At 50.4% G+C, this 23,119-nt stretch overlaps 1 protein-coding gene across 5 annotated transcripts in view; it reads left to right on the top strand.

Annotated features, from left to right (window-relative positions):
- TBC1D1 (TBC1 domain family member 1) overlaps positions 1 to 23,119 on the top strand; it is a 228,717-nt gene that overhangs the window by 188,457 nt on the left and 17,141 nt on the right. For all 5 annotated transcript variants that reach the window (XM_032853540.1, XM_032853533.1, XM_032853541.1 and 2 more), the window contains 3 exons: positions 5,109 to 5,267; positions 18,982 to 19,226; positions 21,455 to 21,614. In XM_032853540.1, the coding sequence (XP_032709431.1) occupies positions 5,109 to 5,267; positions 18,982 to 19,226; positions 21,455 to 21,614 (564 nt within the window). The remainder of the gene's footprint in view (positions 1 to 5,108; positions 5,268 to 18,981; positions 19,227 to 21,454; positions 21,615 to 23,119) is intronic.

Here is a 23,119-nt window from a genome sequence, read left to right as displayed (position 1 = left end):
GATCCCTGGAAGCCCACTGCACATGCCTGCTGTCCTGGGAGGCCCAGGTGGGTGGGCAGTATTTGCTGTTATTCAGTGCGGTCTGCTGACTGTGTGCCAGTCCACACACGACGCCTAAGCATAGAACTTGAGACAAAGCATTTAGAAACTTTTCCAGCAATTTGATAAGGGTAATCCTTAAAAGAAAAAAAAAAAAAAGTGGACTTCTGTTATGTCAGTCTTTTTTTTCTTGTTTCATTTTTTCTATAAATTCACTTTTAGTGTATTTTATAAAAGTATCAGTGGTGGATTGGAACACTTCAAAAGAAAACAAAAACTGGTCCTTCATCACAGCGAGTTTGAGTAGCTCAGGTTTACATCTTAACCTTGAAGATTAGTGTTCAACTGCTTCTTTTAAGTAAATGTATATTAGCATCTGCTGGCAAGATCAGAGACTTTTGGAGTCTGATCTAGTGATCGCTGAGTTCTGGTCAATGCAGTCATGAATAACAAGAATTCAGACCAAGCTTTACAAATATGTATGAAGCTTACAGTTTTCTTCTGACTTTATTAGCAGCTCAGTGGAAGAAGTTACACAAGTGTAATTCATCTCTAAGACAGTGGGGCAAAGCAGTTTTCTGTAGCCTCCTACAGGCATTATTTGACCTTTATCTGAATTTCACAGCACCCGTTTTAGTAATAAGAGGTTATTACTAGTTATGACTTTCCCCTTCCTATGGATAAGGAAGCATTGCTCAGTTGTAATGGGCCTAGGGCCACAGAGCTGCACACACAACCGTCTGCTGGAGTTCTCACTGCCACACTACCTGTGGTTGAACTTGCCTCGACAGTCCTCTTCTCAGAGATCAGAAATGTGGTGGGTGGTGAATAGTCGGGCTCCAAGCTGGCCAGTGGCTCCCCGTGTGATCTTCAGCAGGTGTCCTCGCCTTTTTGGGCACAGGCCTCCTGGCTGCTAGAATGAGAGGCATAGACCATACTGAGGGTCTCACAACTCTCTTCCAGTTCTCACATTCTTTATGCCCTTAGTGGTTGCTGGAGGCTTAGCACTGCACCAAATGGCCCCAGATTGCTGTCTGGAAAAAGGAAAAAGCAGAGAAGGAAATGAGTCTATTCTTTCCCTTTCCACTGTTGACGGCATGATGGTCTCTAGGTGGCTTTGCTTCCACTAAAGGTATCGCATGGGTCTGTAACAGCCATTCCAAATGTTGGAGTTTCTCAGAAGCCCGGCATCTGGATATGGTGGTTTCCATTATGCGTTTTACAAGGGGGACCTGACGGAAGCACTCAGGGCGTCTGGAGCCTGTGTAGCGAGGTTTGGGATAGGTGATCGTGTAGTTTGTATGCAGAGGTGAGCCAAACCTGGAATTCCCTCTGGATCCGCAGACGTGGCCATATCGCCTTCTGAGGCAGGAACTCTGTTTCTAAGTGCATGAAGGGCTCTGTCATTTTTTCAGCTGGTTTCAATATGTAAGACATAATGACTCCAAACAAATGCCCATGGTCCATCTTGTAGCTCAGACTAAAAAAGGAGATTAAATCAGAACCACCCCTTTGGCCTTTTAGGTAGAGGCCAGGTTACGGCAGAGCCTTTAGAAGACAGTCCTTTAGGGGTGATGAGGCCCTTCCTCCTAATGACCTAAGGATCCCGAAGACACGGAGAAAGGGAGTTCTGAGCTTTCCCAGTTAGAACTGGACCAACGCAGCAGGATTAAGGTGTCACCTTGGGAGAAGGAAGAATAATTCTGTGGAGTTTTAAATAACTCAAAGCTTAGTTTGGGTTTAAGTGATTTCACTAAAGATAGCAAAGTAGAACTTTACGAACCAGAGTGTACTTTTTAGGAAGGAGATTGCAAAAAGGCCACCTGAGCAATTGGCAATAAGAGCCAGAAGCAAACACTCCTTACCTTTGATCCAGCAACACCACGACTAGAAACCTAGTCTAGAAATTAATCAGTCAGAAATGCACTGCAGTAGGGAGAATGCTTATTGTGGCCTTGGAGAGTCAGAAACCAAAACACAACCCCAAAACCCCAACCATGTGCCCATCCTATGCCATAGCCCTTGAAAATGATGCAGTCAGTTTATAATTACTGATGCGGAAGGTGTCTGAGATAAGCAGTGCATGGTCTCACATACAGCTGTATATTTCTGTGTCCACGTGCATATGTAGGAAGCCACGTATGACACATTTGCAGATATCCAAGTAATAGGCGGGATGACCATAAAATTAATACCTTTCTCCCTTTGCTTTCAAGAGCTTCCTGCTTTGGGTGGTGAATTATATGTTCACTCTAGTTCTGAGTGGTTTTTCACTTTCTTTATATCTTTTGCATTTTTAGAAGGGCTTTTTTAAAAAAAGTGGTGAGCACAAATTACTTTTAAAGTCAGTAAAAATAAAAAGGTATTCGCATTTGGGGGAGAGTGGCGTCCTATCCACGCAGAACCCTGCCTACAGCCCCGGGGTAAGACTGGGTTATGAGTGGAGGTTAACTGAGCCTGGGGAAGGGGGTGCCAGGTCTTTCTCAGCAGAGGCACTGGCTCCAATTCGCATGACTCTTTGTTTTTAAATCACAAAACCTAAGCTCTCTTCAATACCAGAATATGTGGTATTGTCCGATGACACAAGCAGTATCTTTTCCTCCAAAAGATAAAGGTCTGATAAGATAATGGGAATGATTTAGTAATAAGAGGAAATTGGTCATCTCATACCTTGGGAAAATTACCCAGTCTGAAAAAAATCCTTTGTGAAAAGCCCCATTATAAATCACTTAACGCGTTGAGTGTTTTTCAAGCCACATTTGCTTCTAATATAGTTTGAAATGTTGGGGGCTTGCACATGCGTGTGCATGTGTACTCGCAGCGTAAGGTACTCCTCTGAGCAGAGACAGGGAGAGAAGGAACGGAATAACATAAAAAGGCAGACGTCAGGGTATATTACCTTCCTGTTGCTGCTGTAACAAATGATTACAAAACGGGTGGCTAAAACAACAGAAGTATTTCCTCTCCCACTCTTAGAGGACGGAGGTCTAGAGGGGAGGTGTCTGCAGGGCTGCTCTTGGCCGCTCGTGGAGGCTGTCAGTGACCTGGGGCTGCATCACTGCCGTCTCTGCCTTCTGGACACACTGCCTGTTCCTCTTGGCTGCTCTAGAACCAGGATGATCTCAGTTCAAGGCCTTCATTATAGTCTCTAAAAACTCTTTCCAAATCGCGTTCCCTTGTTCTGGGGGTTAGGATATGGACATACGTTTTGGGGGGCCGCCGTTCAACCCACTACACGGGGAGTGTGGCCCTGGGTTTCTCCCACAGGCTCACCTTTTTTATTCTTTGACATCTGGTATGTGTAAGGGAAAAATCAAATTACTTACTATACCTTAAGTGTTATTTATTTAAGTAGGCTCCATGCCCAGCGTGGAGCCCAATGCAGGGCTTGAACTCACAACCCCAAGATCAAGACCTGAGCTGAGATCAAGATTCAGATGCCTCACCGACTGAACCACCGAGCCTCCCCACCTAGAGAATTTCTAAGAGATAGCTGAGTATTCTAAATAGTTCCTTATGGATTTGGTAATAATAAACGACCTTGGTTGTTCTCTGGTTCAGAGCCACACACGATGATTTTATTACTAACTGCCAGGCAGGAACACAACATACATTTTTCCAGTAGCAGCTTGTCTGATTGTTGTGACAGGGAAGACATGAAGAGAGAAACAGCAGTCCCTTTCTCGGCTCTGCTCCGAACCAGCGGCTGGCTGATCTCCGGTGAGGGATCTGTGCTTGTTGGCCTCAGTTTCCTCGTCTTTACCATGAGGATCATTGCCCTGTTTCCCTCAGCAGGTCGTGGGGGTGACAGAGTGCGTAGAATGCTGGCAGTGCCCGGTGACCTCATGGTGAATGTCACCCGCTGCTGAGACTTCTCTCTGGCGTGGCCAATGGAAAGCCAGGGAAGCAGTCTTCCTGGGCAGGCACCCTGAGTAGCAGGAAGTGTACAAAGCAGTCACAGTTTTTCCTGAATGGAAGAAAAGCTCAGTCCCTAAATCAGAGCTTCCTTTTCTCTCAAGAGAGCTCCTGTGGGAGATGAGAAAGATTTGGTGTCTTACTCTGCAGGCTCCCTTCTCTCCCCATGTCTGTGTTTGGGCCTCGTAACAACAGCAGAATGGTGAACCAAAAAGTTTTGAATCAAAACCATCACTTTTGCTGCTGAAGTTTGCCTTAAATAACATCATTGGCTTTAAGAGAACTTTTCATATGACACTTCAGATGCCACTTTGAATCACTTGGAGTATTCAAATCAGTGTATTTAAAACACGGAGTAGCGGCTCTCGGAGAGCTTCTCTTGTTTTCAGGTCCTGGTTGAATGTTCCCTGAGGCACATTTATGTGGACGGTGTCCAGCCTCTCCTCCCTATCTCCACCCACCTGGCACACGGGGTCTAAGCAGTATTCCCCAATTAGGTCGCTCCCTCCCCAGCTCGGAAACATTCCATAGCTCCCCAGAGCTGCCAAATAAGGTGCAGGTTGCTTACCCTTAATCTCGCCTCTTAATAAAACCCTTCCAGCCTGACGGCCGCCTGCTTCCTCCATACGTGCGTGCCATGCCGGAGGCTCGGAAACATTTCTAGTTTCTTCCTGCGACTCATCTTCTCTCTTCCCTCCCACGCTCTGACATCTTGGCACAAGTGAAGTATTCCATGACCTCTTGCTCTCCTTCATCCGAACCCCCTCACTCAGCTCACATCCCTTGTACGAGACATTGTGCACTGTAACTTCATGCGCCCAACGTCTTTCCTTAGAATGTTACTAATTGGCACCAGATAGGGGCCTGTGCCATTCGCCAGTTCATGCCCTGCTGAGTCTAGCTCCGTCCGAACATAGTATGCATTTGAGAGCTGAAAGGAAAGTGAGAGGCCGGGGAAGTAGGGGATTGATGGGGGAATGACAGAGGGAAGAAGGGGAGTAGTAGACAGAACAGACTTTTGGTTGCTTCCTTTCCATTTCAGTGCTGTCAATCCATATGAAACAAGAGGCCGGGTCAATGGAATGAAATTTAACTCATTATTAGTTTGTACTCTGAGCATGAAACATATTTTCTGCCACCCCTCCTCCCCGTAGGTGTGCCACGTCATCTCCGGGGGGAAATCTGGAAATTCCTAGCAGAGCAATACCGCCTTCAACACCAGTTTCCCAGTAAACAGCAGCCAAAGGACACGCCATACAAAGAACTCTTAAAACGGCTCACCTCCCAACAGCATGCGATTCTTATCGACCTCGGTAAGTCTGCAGTCAGTGTGACATGTAAGCGGAAGCTTCGCTCACTTGGCAAACGGGAAGAGGCTGTCTGAGTTATTTAGTGATCTGCCTTTCGGTTTAGCAATCAAAATTTACCACTGAGTCTTTGAATTGGAAAAGCCCTGGAGTAATCACAGATGCCTTCAAGTAGATAAAAATCCCTCTCTTGTCTGGGCAGCTTGTTAACTCTGCTCTGCTGGAAGGCTCTGGTCGTGACCGTGGTTCAGCTCAGTAATTCTGATATCAATAGGAGGTTGTATAGTCCACCGAAGGAACGTGCTGGAAGACAAGAGTCAGAACTGATGCTTGGCTGAATTAAAGGAGCCACTCCGTAGTCTTTACTAATCACAGATAGGACTTACTAGCACAATTGTAGAAAGCAGTTGGTGAGTGTGTTTTGGGCCATTTTATTTTGGGAACAGGGTGGCAACCTTGTCTCCTGAACAGTGGTAACAACCCTAAGGCAGAGCCAGTATATTGGCTGGACCTGCAGGTGCCCCAGTGAAGGACTCGCGGGGTCCGCATATCTGTCACTAGGGTGTATGGAGCAGCCCTGGACCTGTCCGTGGCTGTGAGCCACGGTAGAAATGTGGCTGCTCCCAGGAACCCTGCTGGCCCCAGGTGGCAGGAGCTTGGGCCTGCGGCTTTCAGAGCATGTGGTCCTGCTTCCGGGATGGCCATCCCAGCTCCTGCCACCAAGGGCTCCCCGGAGTTATTGTCTGTGCTCGGGGGCCCGCAGCGGCCTGGCTCTCTGAGGTCCCTGCAGCACAGTGGCCAGGAGGGAAGGAGGCTATTGCCCAGGAGCTGGAGGTGTGGGCTAGACGAGACTGCGTGGAGTCCTGTCTAGCCAAATAGCAAATCAAAGGGAAAACTGCACACAAGGTCTTCTTTGGGTCCAAGCTCAGATGTCCTCTCCAAGAAACTGCCCCTGACCCTCTAGCCTCTTCTCCCACCTTCAGACTGGATTTGGTCTTTCTGCCGAGCCTTTCTGTCCCACCCCGTGCTGTCCCACCATGATACTGCCCACATTCCTTATTGTTATGATGATCATTATTAGTTAAAGCGGATGCGTAACTTTACCTGGGGCCAGACGTTGTGGAGAGTTAAACTCCCTTCTTTAGTCTTACCAACGCGATCCGGTAAGTATTGTTCTGTCCCTGTTGAGAGTTGAGAAAATGGAACAGCAGAGAGGTTGAGTAATGTACTGGGAATCCCATAGCCTGTGTGCTGAGCATGGTGACTGTGGAGCCCATGCTCTTCCCCGCAGCCCCCCAGCCACCGTCCTCAGTGATCCAGCAGCGCCTTCTCATTGCCCTTCCCTGCCGAGGGAAGCAGACCCCTGTAGGCTGGACTGGGCCTATCTCCCAGTGTGCCCCCAGCCCTGAGGGCAGAGCCTGTCCCATTGTGGATGCTGGAGGAAGCGGAGCTGTTGACCGCAGGGACCCCTGCTAGCGCCCCCATCTCACATGACCCCCATAACAGCCTTGGGAGTTGGCCCTGAATCCTCTTAAGGAAGAGCACACAGGGCACTGGGGGACTGCAGTTGGGCAGGGACACACGGTGAAAGGGCAGGAACTCGCCCCCCTATCGAAGGCAGGCCCCTCAGAGCCTGGAGCCCCGTGGGTTCCCATGGAGACGGCTGGCCGGGTGAAGGGTGACGCTGACAGGCCGTGACTACCCCTTGGGGACAAAGTGTGAGGCATGGGGCTGGAGCCCATTTGGCACTGACCCCCAGAAAAGCAGTGTTGTGAACTGGCTGCTGTGTTTGCTGATGTGATGAGCAACAGAAGAATGACTTTATGTTCCTATCACGTGAAATGAAGTGAAAACTAAATTGAGAGTAAGCTGTGGAAGGGGGTGGGAGGTACAGCCAGTGTCTCTCCCTGCCCCCACTCTTTTCTGGGTTGGAAGAGGGAGGAGGAGGGAAGTGGGGGGCACGTTTTCCACTCTTCAACCCAGATGTTCTTTTCTCTGGAAGATGTTTTCCCTCAGTATTCTCCCCCTTCCCCGGGCAGTGTCGGCCCTCTGCCTCCTGGTGCTCGCATGTCCTCCCTTCTCTGCAGAGGGGGACAACAGGGTCAGGTCAGCACCAGGGCCCGGGGTGGGGGTGCCTCCCCTGCCATGAGCCCACTGCAGACTGTCCCCTGGTTGCCACTGGGTCTGTGTGAGCCGAGACTGCCTTTTCTGGTTCACGGGCAGAGCCAGGTGGCCCTCCTGTCCTCTAGTGCTCACCTGTCTCCCACCCCCACCCCCGCCCAGAGGCCAGCTGCAAGTGCCCCTCCCCGACAGCACTGGCCGCTGCTCCAGCTCACTTCTTCCCCCCATCCTGGCCCAGCCGCCCCTTTGGATACCCTCCGAATACCCACCCAAAGCCCAAAAGCTCTTTCCAGCAACAGTATAGTTTCCAGGTAACCTCTGTGTGTCTCTCGTAAGTTTTACCAGGGCCTCTGCAGAGCCCAGCTTCTCTCCTGAGCTGAACTGGGGGAACCATCCGGCAGCGGCACCCAGGGCGCACGACCCACCAGCTCCGCTCTGTCGGGTGCAGGGAGGGCTCGCCTAGGCGTCCCCGCAGACTTCGCCGGCCTCTCCGCTTTCCTCTCACGAGGGGTTGGCGTTTGCCCAGGGAGTTGTTTGGTCTCCGCCGTGGCTAACTCGAGGCTCAATAAAGGTGCGTTGTGCCGAGCAAAAAAAAAAAAACCCGCATCAGTATTTCAGTTTCTCGAGGAGGTGGCATCTTCCCGGGCCGGAAGAACAGAATGCCCGTTAGTTGGTTGTATTTTGGGTCTCCATGAGTTTCTGTTTTCCTGCCTCTTGTTTTACTTTCTGAAATTAGCTGTTAATCAGTTTTCCGTAAGATTTTTTTCCTCCAAAGAGGAAGAATGGCAGACTTTGGAGTCAGGCATTGCTTTATAGCCTGTAAAACTTACTCTCTTAAGCCTTGTCCGATTTCAACTTTATGCAACCCTCTATGAAATTGGGCACATGTTGTTTCCACTGTAGAGGTGATAAAGGAAGCCCAGAGAGGTGTGTGCTTTGCCCAAGTGACAAGCTACTCAGGGGCAGAAAGTTCTGGAATCTGGGTCATCTTAGTTTCTGTATCCTGTCCCTTCCAGGACACCATACAGTTCTCTCTTTCTTGGATCAGCCTACTCCATACCCACACAGCTTTCCCTGCCTCTCGTCACGTGGCAGTGCACTCTCAGAGCTGACCACACCCAGCCACGAGAAAACAGCTTCTCTCAGGCTACGCGGAGGAAGCTTAGCAAATCCTTCTTAGTTCAGGAACCTGCCCCACCCTTTAAGTCTGGTTCCACCTGCAATCATTTGGGCAGCCGGCAGGTGACTGCGTCTCTTCTCTGGTTCTGCATGCTGAATAGATAGCACGGACAGCCCAGCATCCTGCCTCCCACTCCCACACGAAAAGCTGCCCGTGATGAACGGCAGCAGCTGGAGACGCCCTTTCAGGCTCCCTTCCTCTATCCTCCACCACCGCAGGGGCTCCTCTCCCTGACATCCCAGCCGGGACCCCTTCCGGCAGTCAGAACTTCCACCCCCGAGGCTCTCCAGCCTCTCCCCTGATAGGACGGATTCAGCCGGGACAAAACGTGAGCAGGTCCAGCAATCTGGGAACACCATGAAATCCAAGAGCAGAGACTGGAACTGCCCCTAACCCTCCCACATCGATGGCTTGTGTTATTAATCTGTGCTCCATGGGTCAGTACAGTGGTAGCAGAGTGTATGTACTCCGCAGAGGTCTGCTGAGTCTTTGGTTACCAGAGGTAGTATTTTCTGATGGCCTTCTAAGACCCTCCATCAGTGGCCCTGAACGCAGCTAGCCATGCCCACGCTTCCCTGAGAGGCAAAGCACGTATCCAGAGACGTGGTTGTCTCCGCAAGCCAGCACGGGGCTGTCGTATTGGTCTTTGCTTCCACTTAATGTATTTTACCCAAAGATATAAAGCCTGCCTGGTATCATAAAGGAAAGGAACTATAATCCAAGTGTGAGAAAGAAGAATTATCTCCTTGCTGTTTTAGAGTCCATAAAAGATGAGGAGGAGGAGGAAAGCCTCCAGAATGAAGGATGGGCTGAGGATGTTGAGGAAGACTGACCGCAGCAAGGCACAGAGGGTTTTCCCTTATATTTTAGTAGTTTGCCTCGCTTGGCCGCACCACAAAATCTGAGTGCTGGGGGAAGTAGATGGGCGGTCTTGAGCAACACGTGGGGGCTGAGGGCAAGCACCACCTTGGGTGTCATCTTTGGGTTCAAGTACTACACGAGAAACTAAGAAGCATTAATGGCAAAACCCAGAAAAGTCCCTAGAATTTGCCGTGTAGTGATCTTGTTCTAGAACACATGTCTGTCCAGTTGGGGCCTTGGCCTTACAGAGGTGAGTTGAACGGTCACAACTTGAGTGTAATAACTTCCTGCACCATGAGCTACATGCATAATTCCAGAGGGTCTGTCATTGTCGCTGGTATTATCAAGACTATATCATGATAATGTATTTGTCATCTAAATGGCACAGTGATCACTCTTTAATGTCAGAGAACTGAGTGTGGGTATGTTGAAGTGGGGCGATCTCCTCTCCTCTCGTGGGGTCTGAGCTCTCCCTGGATGCTTCTTGCCCGGCTGTGGCGTGCTGGCCAACAGCCAGCTCCCCATACCCCTCAGAAGTTGTCCTCATGTAGAATTTGCCAATCGTCCACAGTGTAATTGCTTCCACCTTGGCTAATTGTGAGCTACCTACCTGGGGTCACTGATTCTGGGGTTTAGCAGAGACGTGTCCGGACACAGGAGAAACCGGTTCCAGGGCTCACCCAGCTCAGTCAAATGTTCCTAAAAATAATCTTTTTTTTTTTTTTTTAACATTTTATTTACTTATTTGACAGAGAGAGATCACAAGCAGGCAGAGGCAGGCAGAGAGAGAGGAGGAGGCAGGCTCCCTGCCGAGCAGAGAGCCTGATGCGGGGCTCGATCCCAGGACTCTGGGATCATGACCTGAGCCGAAGGCAGAGGCTTTAACCCACTGAGCCACCCAGGCGCCCCCCTAAAAATAATCTTGTAGAGAAGAACTCTCTCTCTGCCTCACCGTCGACTCCACCGCATCTCCCTCAGCGATCCCACAGATCCTTCCAGTGCACCTGTACATTGCCTGCCCTCTCAGAAACACGTGTTCTGGTGGGGAAGACAGACACAAAACCACTGATAACCATGTTATTTCATAAAAATTGTGAGGAGTTATACAAAGCCTATTATTTTCTCCAGTCCTTCTCACATTCTGTTCAGCGCTAAGTACAGCAATTTAAGAACAACTTCGGCTCACGTGTCTCATCAGGGAAGGAGACCTGGAGATGGTTGGGTTGTTAGGGTTCCTCTTCTGCCAATGCGGAAGCCGAGGGGCAGGGAGGCCCAGGGTCCCAGCAGAGGGCTGCTTTGCCCCCGCCCTCTGGGGATGCAGAAGTCTCCAGGCTCTTGGTGAAAGGGGCAAGAGAAAGGAACTTGTTTGCCAGCCGTGGGGCTGCTGCACACTGACCAGCTGTGCGGGTGGCCCGTGTGGCCTCCTGGAGCAGCTGCAGCCAAGTGAGCAAAACTGCAGGGTCCGGGGTCTCTGCCGAGAGGAAGTCAGGTGGGCCATGGAGACAGTAGGCTGGAATCATGTTTCTCCTGGGACCAGGCAGGGCTCACATGCAGGAGCCCTTGAAGACCTGGTGAAAATCACATTCCTGAGGCCACCGTCCCCGCCGTGCCACCGAAGGAGCACAGGTGGGGGCCGGGGTGTGCGCACCCCCAGGCACTCAGGTGATCCTGGATGTGGTTCGTGTTTGGAAACTGCTAGAAGGAAAGGTTCATCCCCGAGAAGCATCCCTGTGAAGGGTGAGCACTTACATTGTTGAACACTACGTGAAATCAAGTTGTGGGTTGTTTAGAAATACATCCGAATGTGGGTCTCCAGCACGTGGCTCCATGCAGACACACGAGACACAGAATCATCACAGGTCTTTTTAATACAAATCAGGAGTTCCTTTATGCCCACGTGTGACTCTGGCTACTTGGCTGTCTCCCCAGTGTGTGAGGGAGCCTCCACCCTGGAGAGAAGTCTGAGGGGCCTCATTTCTCTCCTTGGCTGCAAACCATCACATGGAGGCTAAGGAAGGCCCGTCCCGTCGCTTGCAGCATCTGGTCTAGAGGAAGGGTTTCACGTTTCCTTCGAGGCTGGCCGGAGCGAGGGGCTTTTCCTCGGCTGCAGGGTCTCGGTGCTGCTCCCAGGTAGGTGGGCAGGGGGCCGCCTTCCCCAGCCCGTCTCATTGAGTCTGGCTGTCACTCCACAGACTTTGCCCAGGCTGCGAGCATGAATGGGAAACTGCATTTCCCTTGTCGCTGATGTGCCTTGAGTGAGCAGTGATGGAGCAGTGAGGTACAAGGGGCTGAACATGTTCTCGCATGTGCTCAAGGCTCTAGTACCCTGCCAGGGACTCACGTGGGGAGATGCCGTCTTCCTAAGAGGAGTTCTTCATTTTATTTTCGCGGTGCTAACTTAGTACCTTCAGGATGGGGCTGGGGGGTGGCAGTACCAGATCCTGGATTGTGTGAACGCAGAGGCAGGCTGCCTGGGAACACAGTTCATCTGCCTGGTCCTTTTTCAGCTTACGAGGCCCGCCTCCTCCCTTTACTGGGTGTGTACTCAGGAGCGTGGGTGAGCCGTGGTGGTATTTTAAAAGAACTATCATAAACACATACATAGGAACACATCATTATGAACAACGCATTTTCCAAAATAAAAGAAATTTAGTGAGAGGCATTGTTTTACATTTTAATGTCTGGGGTAATAGAATTAACTGGCTTTTCATTTTTGTTTCTGCATTCAATCTGTTGCATTTATGTTGTTGGAAATCTATGAGGGAAAAGCTAAACTTGCATAGATAGATACACAGAGAGCGGAGGGGGCAGCTCACAGAGCCCGGAGAGACCAGCCGTACACTGAGAACCATGGGACTCGAAGAATGCAGTGTAGGAGAAAAAGTGTCCTCCTCCCCCAAATAGAATCCAGCATAATATTATGAAGTGTAATAATTGTAATAATGACGAAGACAGACGGGCAGTCATTCTTCTCCTCCAGCCAGGACCTGGACGCTGGAGACTGATTATTTCCAGCCTGGGAGTGGGAGTAGGGGCCTGTCTTGCTTGCTGTGCTGAGTTCCAGATGCTGTGGAACCAGAGTTGCATCGGGAATCTCCTGGAACACACGGGACCTTTGTTTCATCTCGGTCACGTTTGTGTCAACAGGGCGCTTGCATAAAGAAAGTCAGTGACAGCTTCTGACACTGCATCATGAGAGAGTGGACTGCTTTGCGTAGTAACTAAAGATCTGGAAGTTTGCCCTTCACAGGTGCTTCGGTAGAATCTAGCTGGTGATGACGTTCAGTAGTGTTACTATTTGGAATTCATATCCGCTTTCAGCTCCCCATGTGTATGAATTCCCAGTTTCACAGAAATCAGTTGCTGGGCTCAACCTTTCCTTTGCCTTTGGAAGTCTGATAGAACGTGAGATTCTCAGGCTTGGGAGGAATGTTGTGGTCAGTAGAGCGGTAGTGGCACCTTGACCTTGAAGTAGAAACTGTTGTACGTGTTCCTTTTGTTTTGTTCTTTCTGTGTCTTGGTTGGGAGTTGGGCTTTTGTGTGTTTTCTGGGGCATATTGACCCAGTGTTGCCCATGCTGGAACGCCATTAATTACACCCGCTTGTGCTGCCACCGCCACAAAGTATGTATTCTGCCCTCTGTCGAGAAGAGGAGACAGGTTCAGAGAGGCTGGGTGGGCCATACTGAGCCACATACACATCCTACAGTTGGGATCGCGGGCCACTGCCCTGTGCTTGGTCACACTGCCTCGTGGACATACCCACATAGGAAGAGGCTGTCCATTCAGCGGAGCTCATATGTGATGTTGTATGGAATATATCAGCTAAATCCTAAAAACACTGGGTTTTTCTCCACTATTCAAATCGGGAAGCATAATGCCTCCTCCTCGGGGGCTGTGGGTGAAATAAGAGAACTGAGTTCCGTCCCGGTCCGAGATATCCACCCCACACCCATGGTCTCTTTCCTTTCCTTCCTATCAAGTGTCCGTGGCCTTCAAATAAAACCTGATTGTTCCTCACACATGCCCCCCGAGCTTCCTACTTACCACGGGAGTCTCTTCTGTCGAGGTAATTAGCCTGGTTTTGCTTTCATAAAAGTGAGTCCTCCGGGAGCAAGGTTGAAGAGCTCTTGCTAACCTGATTCAAGCGATGCGTTCAGAAGCGGAAAAGGTACTTTCCCTTAAAAATATTCTATGATTTCTCCTCTCACCTAATCTGTAAATTGTAATAGAAATTAACACAGGCCCATAACCCTGTGTCTGCAATTCCAGAACCGAAAAGATGAAAACCAGAAGTTTTCCTGTAACTCATTTTGGCAGAATGCAGTGAGTCTTGAACCCTTTGGAGGCAAAATTTGACTCGAACTTCCAGGAGGCCTTTAGCAGACTTGGCTCTTTTCCTCAGTGTGGCTTTTCCTGTGTCTTTGTGGATGCATAAGTGTGTCTCACTCCGGACTGCTGTCCTCAGCCCTGCTAGGGGTTAGGTAATAACCAATGTGCTGTGTCATCTTTCTAAAATTCACAGATTTGGAATTGTGATACCCATTTCCTTCAAGGGCTTTGGTTGAGACATTTCAGAACTCTGCTGAATTGGTCAGTTATGAAATTCCCTAAGCTTTATAGGTCCAGATACGGATTTTTTTTTTTTTAAGATTTTATTCATTTATTTGACAGACCGCAAGAGAGGGAACACAAGCAGGGGGAATGGGAGAGGGAGAAGCAGGCTTCCCACTGAGCAGGGAGCCCCATGTGGGCCTCAGTCCCAGGACCCTGGGATCATGACCTGAGCCGAAGGCAGACGCTTAATGACTGAGCCACCCGTGTGCCCCAGGTCCAGATAGGGATTTGCTGGTGCTCTACCCTGTATCCCAGTCTGCCCTTCCTGAGCAGTTCATTTTGATGACTCGTCTGGTTTCCCATACTAGAAACTCCACCATCTGCACACCCTTTTCTCATTCTAAGGCTGCCCGGAGAGTAAGTCCGCAGTCCAGCCCCATTGGCTGCCCCACCACCGCTCTCCAAGTTAAGGGCCTGTGACTGCTTCCTGGCTCCTGGCCCAGCTGACCTCCTCTGGTCTCTGCCCGCCCTGGGCTATCTTGGCAGGCCTGCTCTTCGAGTTTTCTTTAGCGAGGAAGCACACATCTCCGACCTCTCCGTGGCCTGTGCTGACTCCATGGCCTTCACGGGGCCCACAGGCTAAGCCTGGCGTCTAAGCTGTTCTCTTACAGGCCCTGCTATGAACTCTCCCGTCCTCTCCCCTGATGGCTAGCCCCAGAGCTTCTGGCTGTGCCCATTAGCAGTCTGGTGCCCGGCCTGTGGGGTTCCTGCTGCCTGCGTGCTCCCCTCCCCCGCTCTGTTCATGCCTCTTTCTCCTGCTTGGTTCTGCTGAAGAGACTTCCTCCAGGCAGCCTTCCTGGACTGCTGCCCTGTGTCTGGGCCAGGCCTCTCGGTTTTGGGACTCGTCTCCGTAAACTGCACTTCTGTACCTCTCTTCTCCGTGCTTGTTACCGGCCACCTGATGGAAGAGAACCACTAGAACCAATTCTCGTGAAGCCTCATGCAAGCAGGGCGACGTCCCTCCTGGGCCCAGCACTCTGTATAAGTCCTGCGGTCAGCAAATACTTGAATTTTCTGGATTTATCTGTTTTGTTCTACCAGACTCTGAGTTACTTAAGGGCCAGGAAAGGGTTGGTCTTTCAGTTCCGTGGCACAGTTCCTGTCACACGGGGAGCTCTGAGTGCAGGGCGGGTGTTTCTGTCACCAGGCTCACGAGAGTACTGTGAAAGCCCACATCTCGTCTGCACAGTCTTCGGGGCAGGGAGCAGGTGTGTTGCTGTGTGCTGCTGCTTGGGAAGAAGCTCTTTTACACGAATAGCCCTGTGTTTCAGAAAGCCGGCTTGGTGGTCATGTGGAGTGCACCGACCCCCTTCTCCGGCTGTTAGGGCCAGCCGTGTGGCATAACACCAGGCACGCACACCCACCTGCATTTAACCGTCACGGGGGCCCCAGCAAGCGCAGGCAAAAAGCGGAGGTGCTGGGGAATTAGCCCAGTACCCGCGGTCCCATGGCCAGGACAAATACAGGAGGAGGCAGTGCCCGGTCCCAGGGATCGTGTGGAAGCACAGAGTGAGGAGGAAAGCAGAAAACACACGCTAGAGGAGCCGGGGCTCCCCAGAGTGGGGGGCTTGGCTGAGCGTGTGGAGGACGGGAACTCACCGGGAGGAAAGGAATGCAGGACCCTGGCTCTCCCAACAGCTCATGAGGTGAGCTGGGGACACTGTGAGTGGTAGGAGCTGTGCTACCCCAGTTCTCATACTTTTCACTTCGACATCTGCAGGAGAACTCCATGTCTGGAGCTCGGGACCAGTGTTCGGATCCCGGGTTTGCCCCTTCATAGCTGGGCGGTGTGACGGCAGGGCTGAGACGCCCACCTGCCATGTTTTCCCATGAATAAAACAACGGTGATGTTCTTGTTTGTGCGGTGACCTGACTAAAATGCTTCATGGGGTATCACCAAGGCGATGGATGGTGTTGTAGGATTAATCCTTTTCCCACCTAGTGTGCTCAGTTGGCATTTGGAAGGTCCCTAAGCCCACTGAGACCATGTCCCTGCGCTCCACGGAGTATCGTTGTGGGACAGTTGGTGGCCTGGCTGTGCCATCAGACTGCCATAGTACTGTCCTCCAGCTGAACCTTTCCCAAGAGGCACTTGCTTGGAGGCCTGAACACAGAGCATGAGACGTTCTTGTGCGGTTATTTTTTCACATCAGCGTGCTAATAAAGATCATTTGTTTGGTGGAATTTGGCCTAAGGTTTGCTTTCTCATAACTGCTTGGTAGTAGAGCTGTGGGCGACATGGCTGTAGCCACCACAGGAAACTACCCAGGGCTGCCCACCTCAGACAGGGTATAATCTGCGGGACCTGTTGCAAAATGAAAATGCAGAATCCCTTGTTCAAGAGTTATTAAGAATGTCGAGACTGTGACAGCAGAGCATTAGACCCAGCATGAAACCCTTGTAGGCACAGAGCCATTGATCACACAGGAAATGATTGCCCTGCCCCCAACCTGACAATTACTGAGCCATCTAAGTGACACCAGTCCCTCCCAGCCTGCAGGCTCATCCTCCCGGGAGACTTGCAAAGCTTAAATGAGGACTATCCCCCATCAACAGATAAATAGATAAACGTGAGGTATATGTACAGTGGAATATTATTCGGCCATAAAATAAATAATGAAATCTTGCCATTTGCAACATGGATGGACCTAGAGAGTCTGATGCTTAAGGGAAGACAGAGAAAGACAAATACCACATGCTTTCACTTACATATGGAATCTAAAAAACAAAAAGACTCATAGACATAGAGGAACTTGTGGTTGATAGAGGAGAGGGGAGAGGAAGGAGGCAAATGGAACGAAGAGAAGGGTATAATGTCCAGTGCCAGTATGAGTCCGAGATAAAATGCAGAGCATAGGCAGTGTGGCGGACAGGATAGTAGTAAGGGCACGTGGCTACTGTCCTCATCGTGCTGAGTACTCAATAACATGAAGCATTGTCGCATCAGTGCATTGTAGCCCTGAAACTAACGTAACATTGCATGTCAACCAGAATAATAACAGGCTCACTCCACCATCAGGGCCAGTGAGTATCCGTTCTTGTTTCTGCAGGGGGCGGAATCTGACACCGGAGGGTATTGGGTAAGCAGATGCTTGCGGGGACCGATGGAAAGGGAACCAGATCCTTCCTGGCACTGCATGCCTCATGTGGCCTGTGTGTATTCCACCCAGACCTGTTGGGAGACCCAGAGGCCTTCAGAGGGAAGGGTGTGGGCCAGGCTGGGGTGGGGCCGTGGGCAAAATGTGCAGAGGTGGGCAGGGCGCCATCTGCTGGGCGGCAGGTTGGGGGTGATGGCGTGAAGAGCCCCCTGTATCCTCTTGCCCTCGTCCCTCGGAGAATCTGGGGAGAGAGCCACACCTGTGCGTTCAGTGTGGCAGTCACGGGTGCTTACGGAGCCCTGGAAATACGGTGGCTCCAAACTGAGCTGCACCACCCGCGTGAGGAGGACACTGGGTTTCAAAGGCCTAGCAAGAAAAAAGAATGCAGAATGTCCCAATGATTTGTGTACTGATTACGTGTTGAAATAACATTTGCATACCTTGGGTTAAACAAACGGACATAGAATTAGTTTTACCTCTTGCTTTTGCCCGTGGCTGCTGGAGAATGTTTCATTACAGTTGAGTCGCACGTGCTGTTGTAGACTGGGAGGGTGCACGGGGGTAAGTACCCCCCTCACACGCGCACACAGGCACTGTCTGCTCTGCACACACCCCCTGCCCACTCTGAGGCCAGCCCTGGAGTAGGGGATGAAGCTGGGGGAATGGGTGAGGAGATGCACAGAGCTCCCCGGCTAGGGGTGTAGAATTTGTTCTTTGAGCGCTGGGGGGCTGCTGAGTGCTTTCTAGCAGTGCGGGTGACATGTTCAGGGTGTGTTTGGGGACAGTTCGTTGGGGGAAGGAGGTAGAGCAGGCAAAAAATGAATGCAGGACAGGAAATCAGGAGAGCAGTTAGACTCTTGGTGTCCCCTTGATTCAAAATCAAACAAGCTGATCTGGATTGATTAAATGCTTTCTCGTGAGGCTGAGGAAGAACCCACGAATGCTTCGTGCTCCCTTTGCCAAGGCTGAATGATTAAGGTGAACAGTTGCCTTGTGGCAACTAGATGTACCTTCTGCCTTTGCTAATCCAGATGAGGCCCTAATTCTCCCCCTGGGTCCAAGCTTGGCCCTTGGCGTGGCTCTAGATGGTTGTCCTCTCAGTCATGTACTTTTCTCCCTGGAAACACACTGCCCCATCAGGCACATTCCAGAAGGAGGGGGGTGAGGTGGGATTTGACAGACAGCAGCCCCAAAAGCCCCTGGACAAAAGAAGTCTTTAAACCTTATCTGAACACCAGCTTTTTGTGAAAATAATCAGGATGTTGAGAGTTTTTCTTTTTTTTTTTTTTTTATTACCTTTCTGGAAGGTTACTGTTTTGTGTAAAAAAAAAAAAAAAAAACACCTGCTGCTTCTTAAGCCATTTCAAAGCACGCCTGTGGTTTAAAAGTACAGAAATCCAAGTGGGGTGTGAAGCATTTGCAGGCAGGCTGTGCACGGGCTGGGAAGAGCTGGTCGGGCTGTGTCCGTAGCACTCTGGGGCCTTGGGCTGCCTGCGGGTGCTGGGGGACAGGGCGGCGGTGACGAGCCGCGGCCATCTGCTTCTCTGGAGGGTAGACGTGAGTTTAGAGGATCAACCGTTTTCTTTCTGTTGAAGCTTGAAATCCAGATCCCTGCAGGACCCAGGGTAGTCCTAGTGTCTTTCACCTTGAACCACCATTGAAAAAGCATCAGTAATTGATTTCTAATTGCCCCCATTGTTCTGATAACAAGAGCCCACCCTCCTGTCCAAAGCTGACTTATGATCGAGCTCCCGGAGGTCTGTTCCTCCATCTGAAGCACATCAGAGTTTTGGTTCCATGGGCTTGCTTTCTTCAACTGTGTCTAACCCGTGTTGTTTCTGCAGGGAGAACCTTCCCGACACATCCGTACTTCTCTGCCCAGCTCGGGGCGGGGCAGCTGTCTCTCTACAACATCCTGAAGGCCTACTCGCTTCTCGACCAGGAAGTAGGATACTGCCAAGGTCTCAGCTTTGTAGCAGGCATTTTGCTGCTTCACATGGGTGAGGAAGAGGCATTTACCATGCTCAAGTTTCTGATGTTTGAAATGGGACTGCGGAAACAGTATCGGCCGGACATGATTATTTTACAGGTAGAGAGCGTTCCTTGTGTATTTGCTAGAGACAAATGCCAGAAATGTTTCGGATCCCTTTCCAGGTCTCTCTAAGAAAATTTCCCCACCCTCCATTAACATGGGAGTAGCTGTCTTTGCTGAGCACTTAGCTCTGTGCTAGGCATGACGGCAAGCGTTTCATACTGCACTTACTGCCCCGGTAACCCTCAGGAAGACACTGAAGCAGCTCAATTTACAGATGGGAGGACTCATCTTAACTCAGTTTACCCGACTAGCAAGTGGCTGAGCTGGGGTTTCAGCCCAGGCCTGTCTGACTGCAGGACTCTCCCTTTACCCTTCGTCAAACCATCCTCAGATGATCTAATTCTTTACCCACTGTATCTGTCACTTCCTTTGCCAGGCATCCCCCTCATTCCACCTTAGCCCTTGTCACCCAGGGTTCAGCTCAAATATCAAATCCTGGGAGAGGCTCTTTCTGACCATCCTCATGTTATACCCATCCCCCTCCCCACCACCTTCCACCCAGGCATGTGTTTCATGTATCCTGTCTCGTTTCTTTTGGCGTAGAACACTAACTGTCTGAAATTACCTTGTTCCCTTATTCATTGACCTGATTGCTCTCTGACTTTCCTAAGCATATCTCATAAGAAGGCAGGGATCTAAACTATCTTGGAGCCGCCTCCCTAGTTCCTAGGGCAGTGCCTGAGATGAAGGAGGCACCCAGTGCGTATCTGTTGAATGAACAGTGGTAGGTCAGAGCAAAGGAAATCCAAAGGGCAGTGTGTGCCTAACCCTGTGACTGCCTTTGTCAGAGGTGGGAACACTATGGATCCCGCTCTGGGAATATTTCTAAATGTGAGATCCCACGTATACACGTTTCTCTACCAGCAGGCTACTCTGATTTCAGAGCCTTAGTATTTTTTTTAAGAAAGGACTCATTAGATCCAAGGACTCTTTTTTTTTTTTTTAAGATTTTATTTATTTATTTGACAGAGATCACAAGTAGGCAAAGAGGCAGGCAGAGAGAGAGGAAGGGAAGCAGGCTCCCTGCTGAGCAGAGAGCCCGATGTGGGGCTCAATCCCAGGACCCTGGGATCATGACCTGAGCCGAAGGCAGAGGCTTTAACCCACTGAACCACCCAGGTGCCTCAGATCCAAGGACTCTTTGAGAGGACCAGACTGGGTGGTTAAAAATCCTTTTACCTCCACCTGTGAATATGAACCTCCCCATGAACACAAATCTCATCGAAGGAAGCCATTTCATTACCTAAAGGATGTGGAGCCCCTAACACTTCCCACAGACCCTGTCAGTTCTTTTGATGTTCTCCCCATTAGCTTTGATATAGGTGTACCTGCCATAGGAGAGAGTGGAATTTTCAATTTAATTTAGTTCACGACTCTACTGGTGCTTAAGGGCTGTGTTGTCTGGGCCCCTGGAAATAGCTTTGTTTTGTTTTGTTTTTGCCAGTTTGAGTGGTATGTGTCCAACCTGTAGCATCTCAATGGGGCTCGGACCCTCTCTAGGTGGTAGTACCTTGGGCTCAGGCCATCAGACTGCCGAGCCCCGGGCTGACTCTAGGAGCCCTGCACGCCGTGGGACCCATCGTGGGCTTCCCTCTAGGACCGACACAATCTAGAGAGGGGACCCTTTAGAAGTTATTTTCTCCATCTTGAGATAAACAGTTGTCTTCTTCTTTTAAATTGCCCAGGATCTGTAAATTCCATATGTCACAAACCTAAGGAAGTCACACCTGTCCTGCCTGTTGAGTAATTTCGAGGGAGTCTAGAACAAATTTACTAAGTGAATGGGTCTAATGGGGTCCTTCTACAGAATCATCCTACGCCCCCACTTCTCTTTCACATTTTGAATTCCCCCAGGTGTGACTTTTGCTAGGAGTGTGTATTTTATAAGAGAATATGTGAAGTGTTCCCACAAGACAGGTCTTTAGATTCTAGTAGCCAAGGAACACAGGGGGCAGTAGAAGGAAAGGAAGCGGTAGGAGAAGACTGGGCGTGCATGTTCTGGGCTCCTCCTGGCTGGGGCCTCCTGTGCACAAGGCCTCTGGCAGGTGCTCCTTGCGTAAGTGAGTGGTCAACAGTGGTCTGACGCCGGAGGTGTGGTTATCACAATCCAAGCAGAGTATCTCTCAGTGTAAGAATTCTCCACGGCCTGTGAGTGGGACACGTAACTGAGCCCAGCAGCAGGTACCCGGTTCTGAGCCCCTCGTGTGTGTGTGTCCCTGCAGATCCAGATGTACCAGCTCTCAAGGCTTCTTCACGATTACCACAGAGACCTCTACAACCACCTTGAGGAGCACGAAATTGGGCCCAGCCTCTACGCCGCCCCCTGGTTTCTCACCGTGTTTGCCTCCCAGTTCCCACTGGGATTTGTAGCCAGAGTCTTTGGTAAGTGTGTGTCTGTCCATTTGCCCGAACCAGCTTTCTCCTGGCAGGTGGGAAACACGTATTCTGGTTCCCTGCCAAGCCTCCGCGCTTCGAGAGCTGTGTGCTCGGCAAGAACAGGGTGGCGGTCGACACTCAGAGTCTAGTTGGCACTGGGTTTGTGGACTTCACCTCTCGTGCTCGCCGGGCTTGCCTGGGCGCCATCGTCTGGTGGAGTTCAGCCCCGATCCCTCACCACCGGTTTCTCCCCAGACCACACATCTTTAAAGATGTGGCCGGGGACCCCGTGCATGTCTTCCAGGCACGTGCCTCTCGTGACTCGTCTTCCTCCACCTCTCTGGCCCGAGACACTGCACCGATGGCTCCTTCAGACTTTTCAACAGGGGACTCCTGGGCTCCTGTTCTTTCTCGATTCCCTTCGCATCTTCTCCTGTTTCTCTTCTTCCTGCCCTTGGCTCTTCATTTCCTCCGCCAGGTCACTCTGCAAAGACCCCTCTCCCCCATGCTGATGACTCACGGGTCCACCCTTACAGGCCCCGCCCCATCTTCCCAGACGCCTCAGCGCCTTCCACGTGGGGGCCCCACTGCGACCATAGGCAGCTCACAATTCACACCATCTCCTACTTCCTTGATTTATTTTGGAGAAGATTGTCTCCGTCAGAGATAAGCATGTGTTCACGGGCAGAGCCTCAGGGGCCTTGAGATGGCGGAGGAAGCACGTGCACTTGTGCGCTGAGAGCCGAGCGACGCTGGGAGCACGGGCAGTTCTTGCACTGTGGGTTTTCCCTGCTTCAGAGTGAAAGAATCGTTTTGACAATTCAGGTGTTTTTTTTTTTTTTTTTTACTTTGGAGGTTATTAGAGAATTAATAATCATCACCCATCAAGTGTTTTAAAGTGTCATTAATGTTCATTTACCTTATAATTTAAAAATCTGTAATCTTCTCAACCTTTTTTTAGATTTGCTTCTGGAATTAGAGAACATCTCAAGGGGGAGGGTGTGCCAAGCACTATTGGGAAAGCACTCCTTTGGCATGCTTGGGAAAGACAGCTTTGTAGATCCAAATTCTAGAAATCCTGAAATTTGCTTTTTTTTTTTTTTAAAGATTTTATTTATTTATTTGAGAGAGAGACAGTGAGAGAGAGCATGAGCAAGGAGAAGGTCAGAGGGAGAAGCAGGCTCCCCATGGAGCTGGGAGCCCGATGCGGGACTCAATCCCGGGACTCCGGGATCATGACCTGAGCCGAAGGCAGTCGTCCAACCAACTGAGCCACCCAGGCGTCCCCTGAAATTTGCTTTTTAACAAAGGTGGGCACTGAGTTGATCTTTGCATCTCTTTCCCCCAGAGTACGAGATTTTTATTCTTATTCTTATCCACGAGAACTTCTAAAGAATGTCCCATTGAGCTTTACTAGAAGAATCCATGTTCTTAAAATATTCACAGCCCCCATCCCCTTTTGCATAACTCGCTCCCCAAACTGATTCTTACTTTCTGTCACTAAATCTCTT

Source organism: Lontra canadensis, unplaced genomic scaffold (genome assembly GCF_010015895.1).
Source record: "Lontra canadensis isolate GAN:19392208 unplaced genomic scaffold, GSC_riverotter_1.0 scaffold1, whole genome shotgun sequence".
In the NCBI taxonomy this organism is placed as follows: Eukaryota; Metazoa; Chordata; class Mammalia; order Carnivora; family Mustelidae; genus Lontra; species Lontra canadensis.
This window is presented reverse-complemented; position numbering and strand designations above follow the sequence as displayed.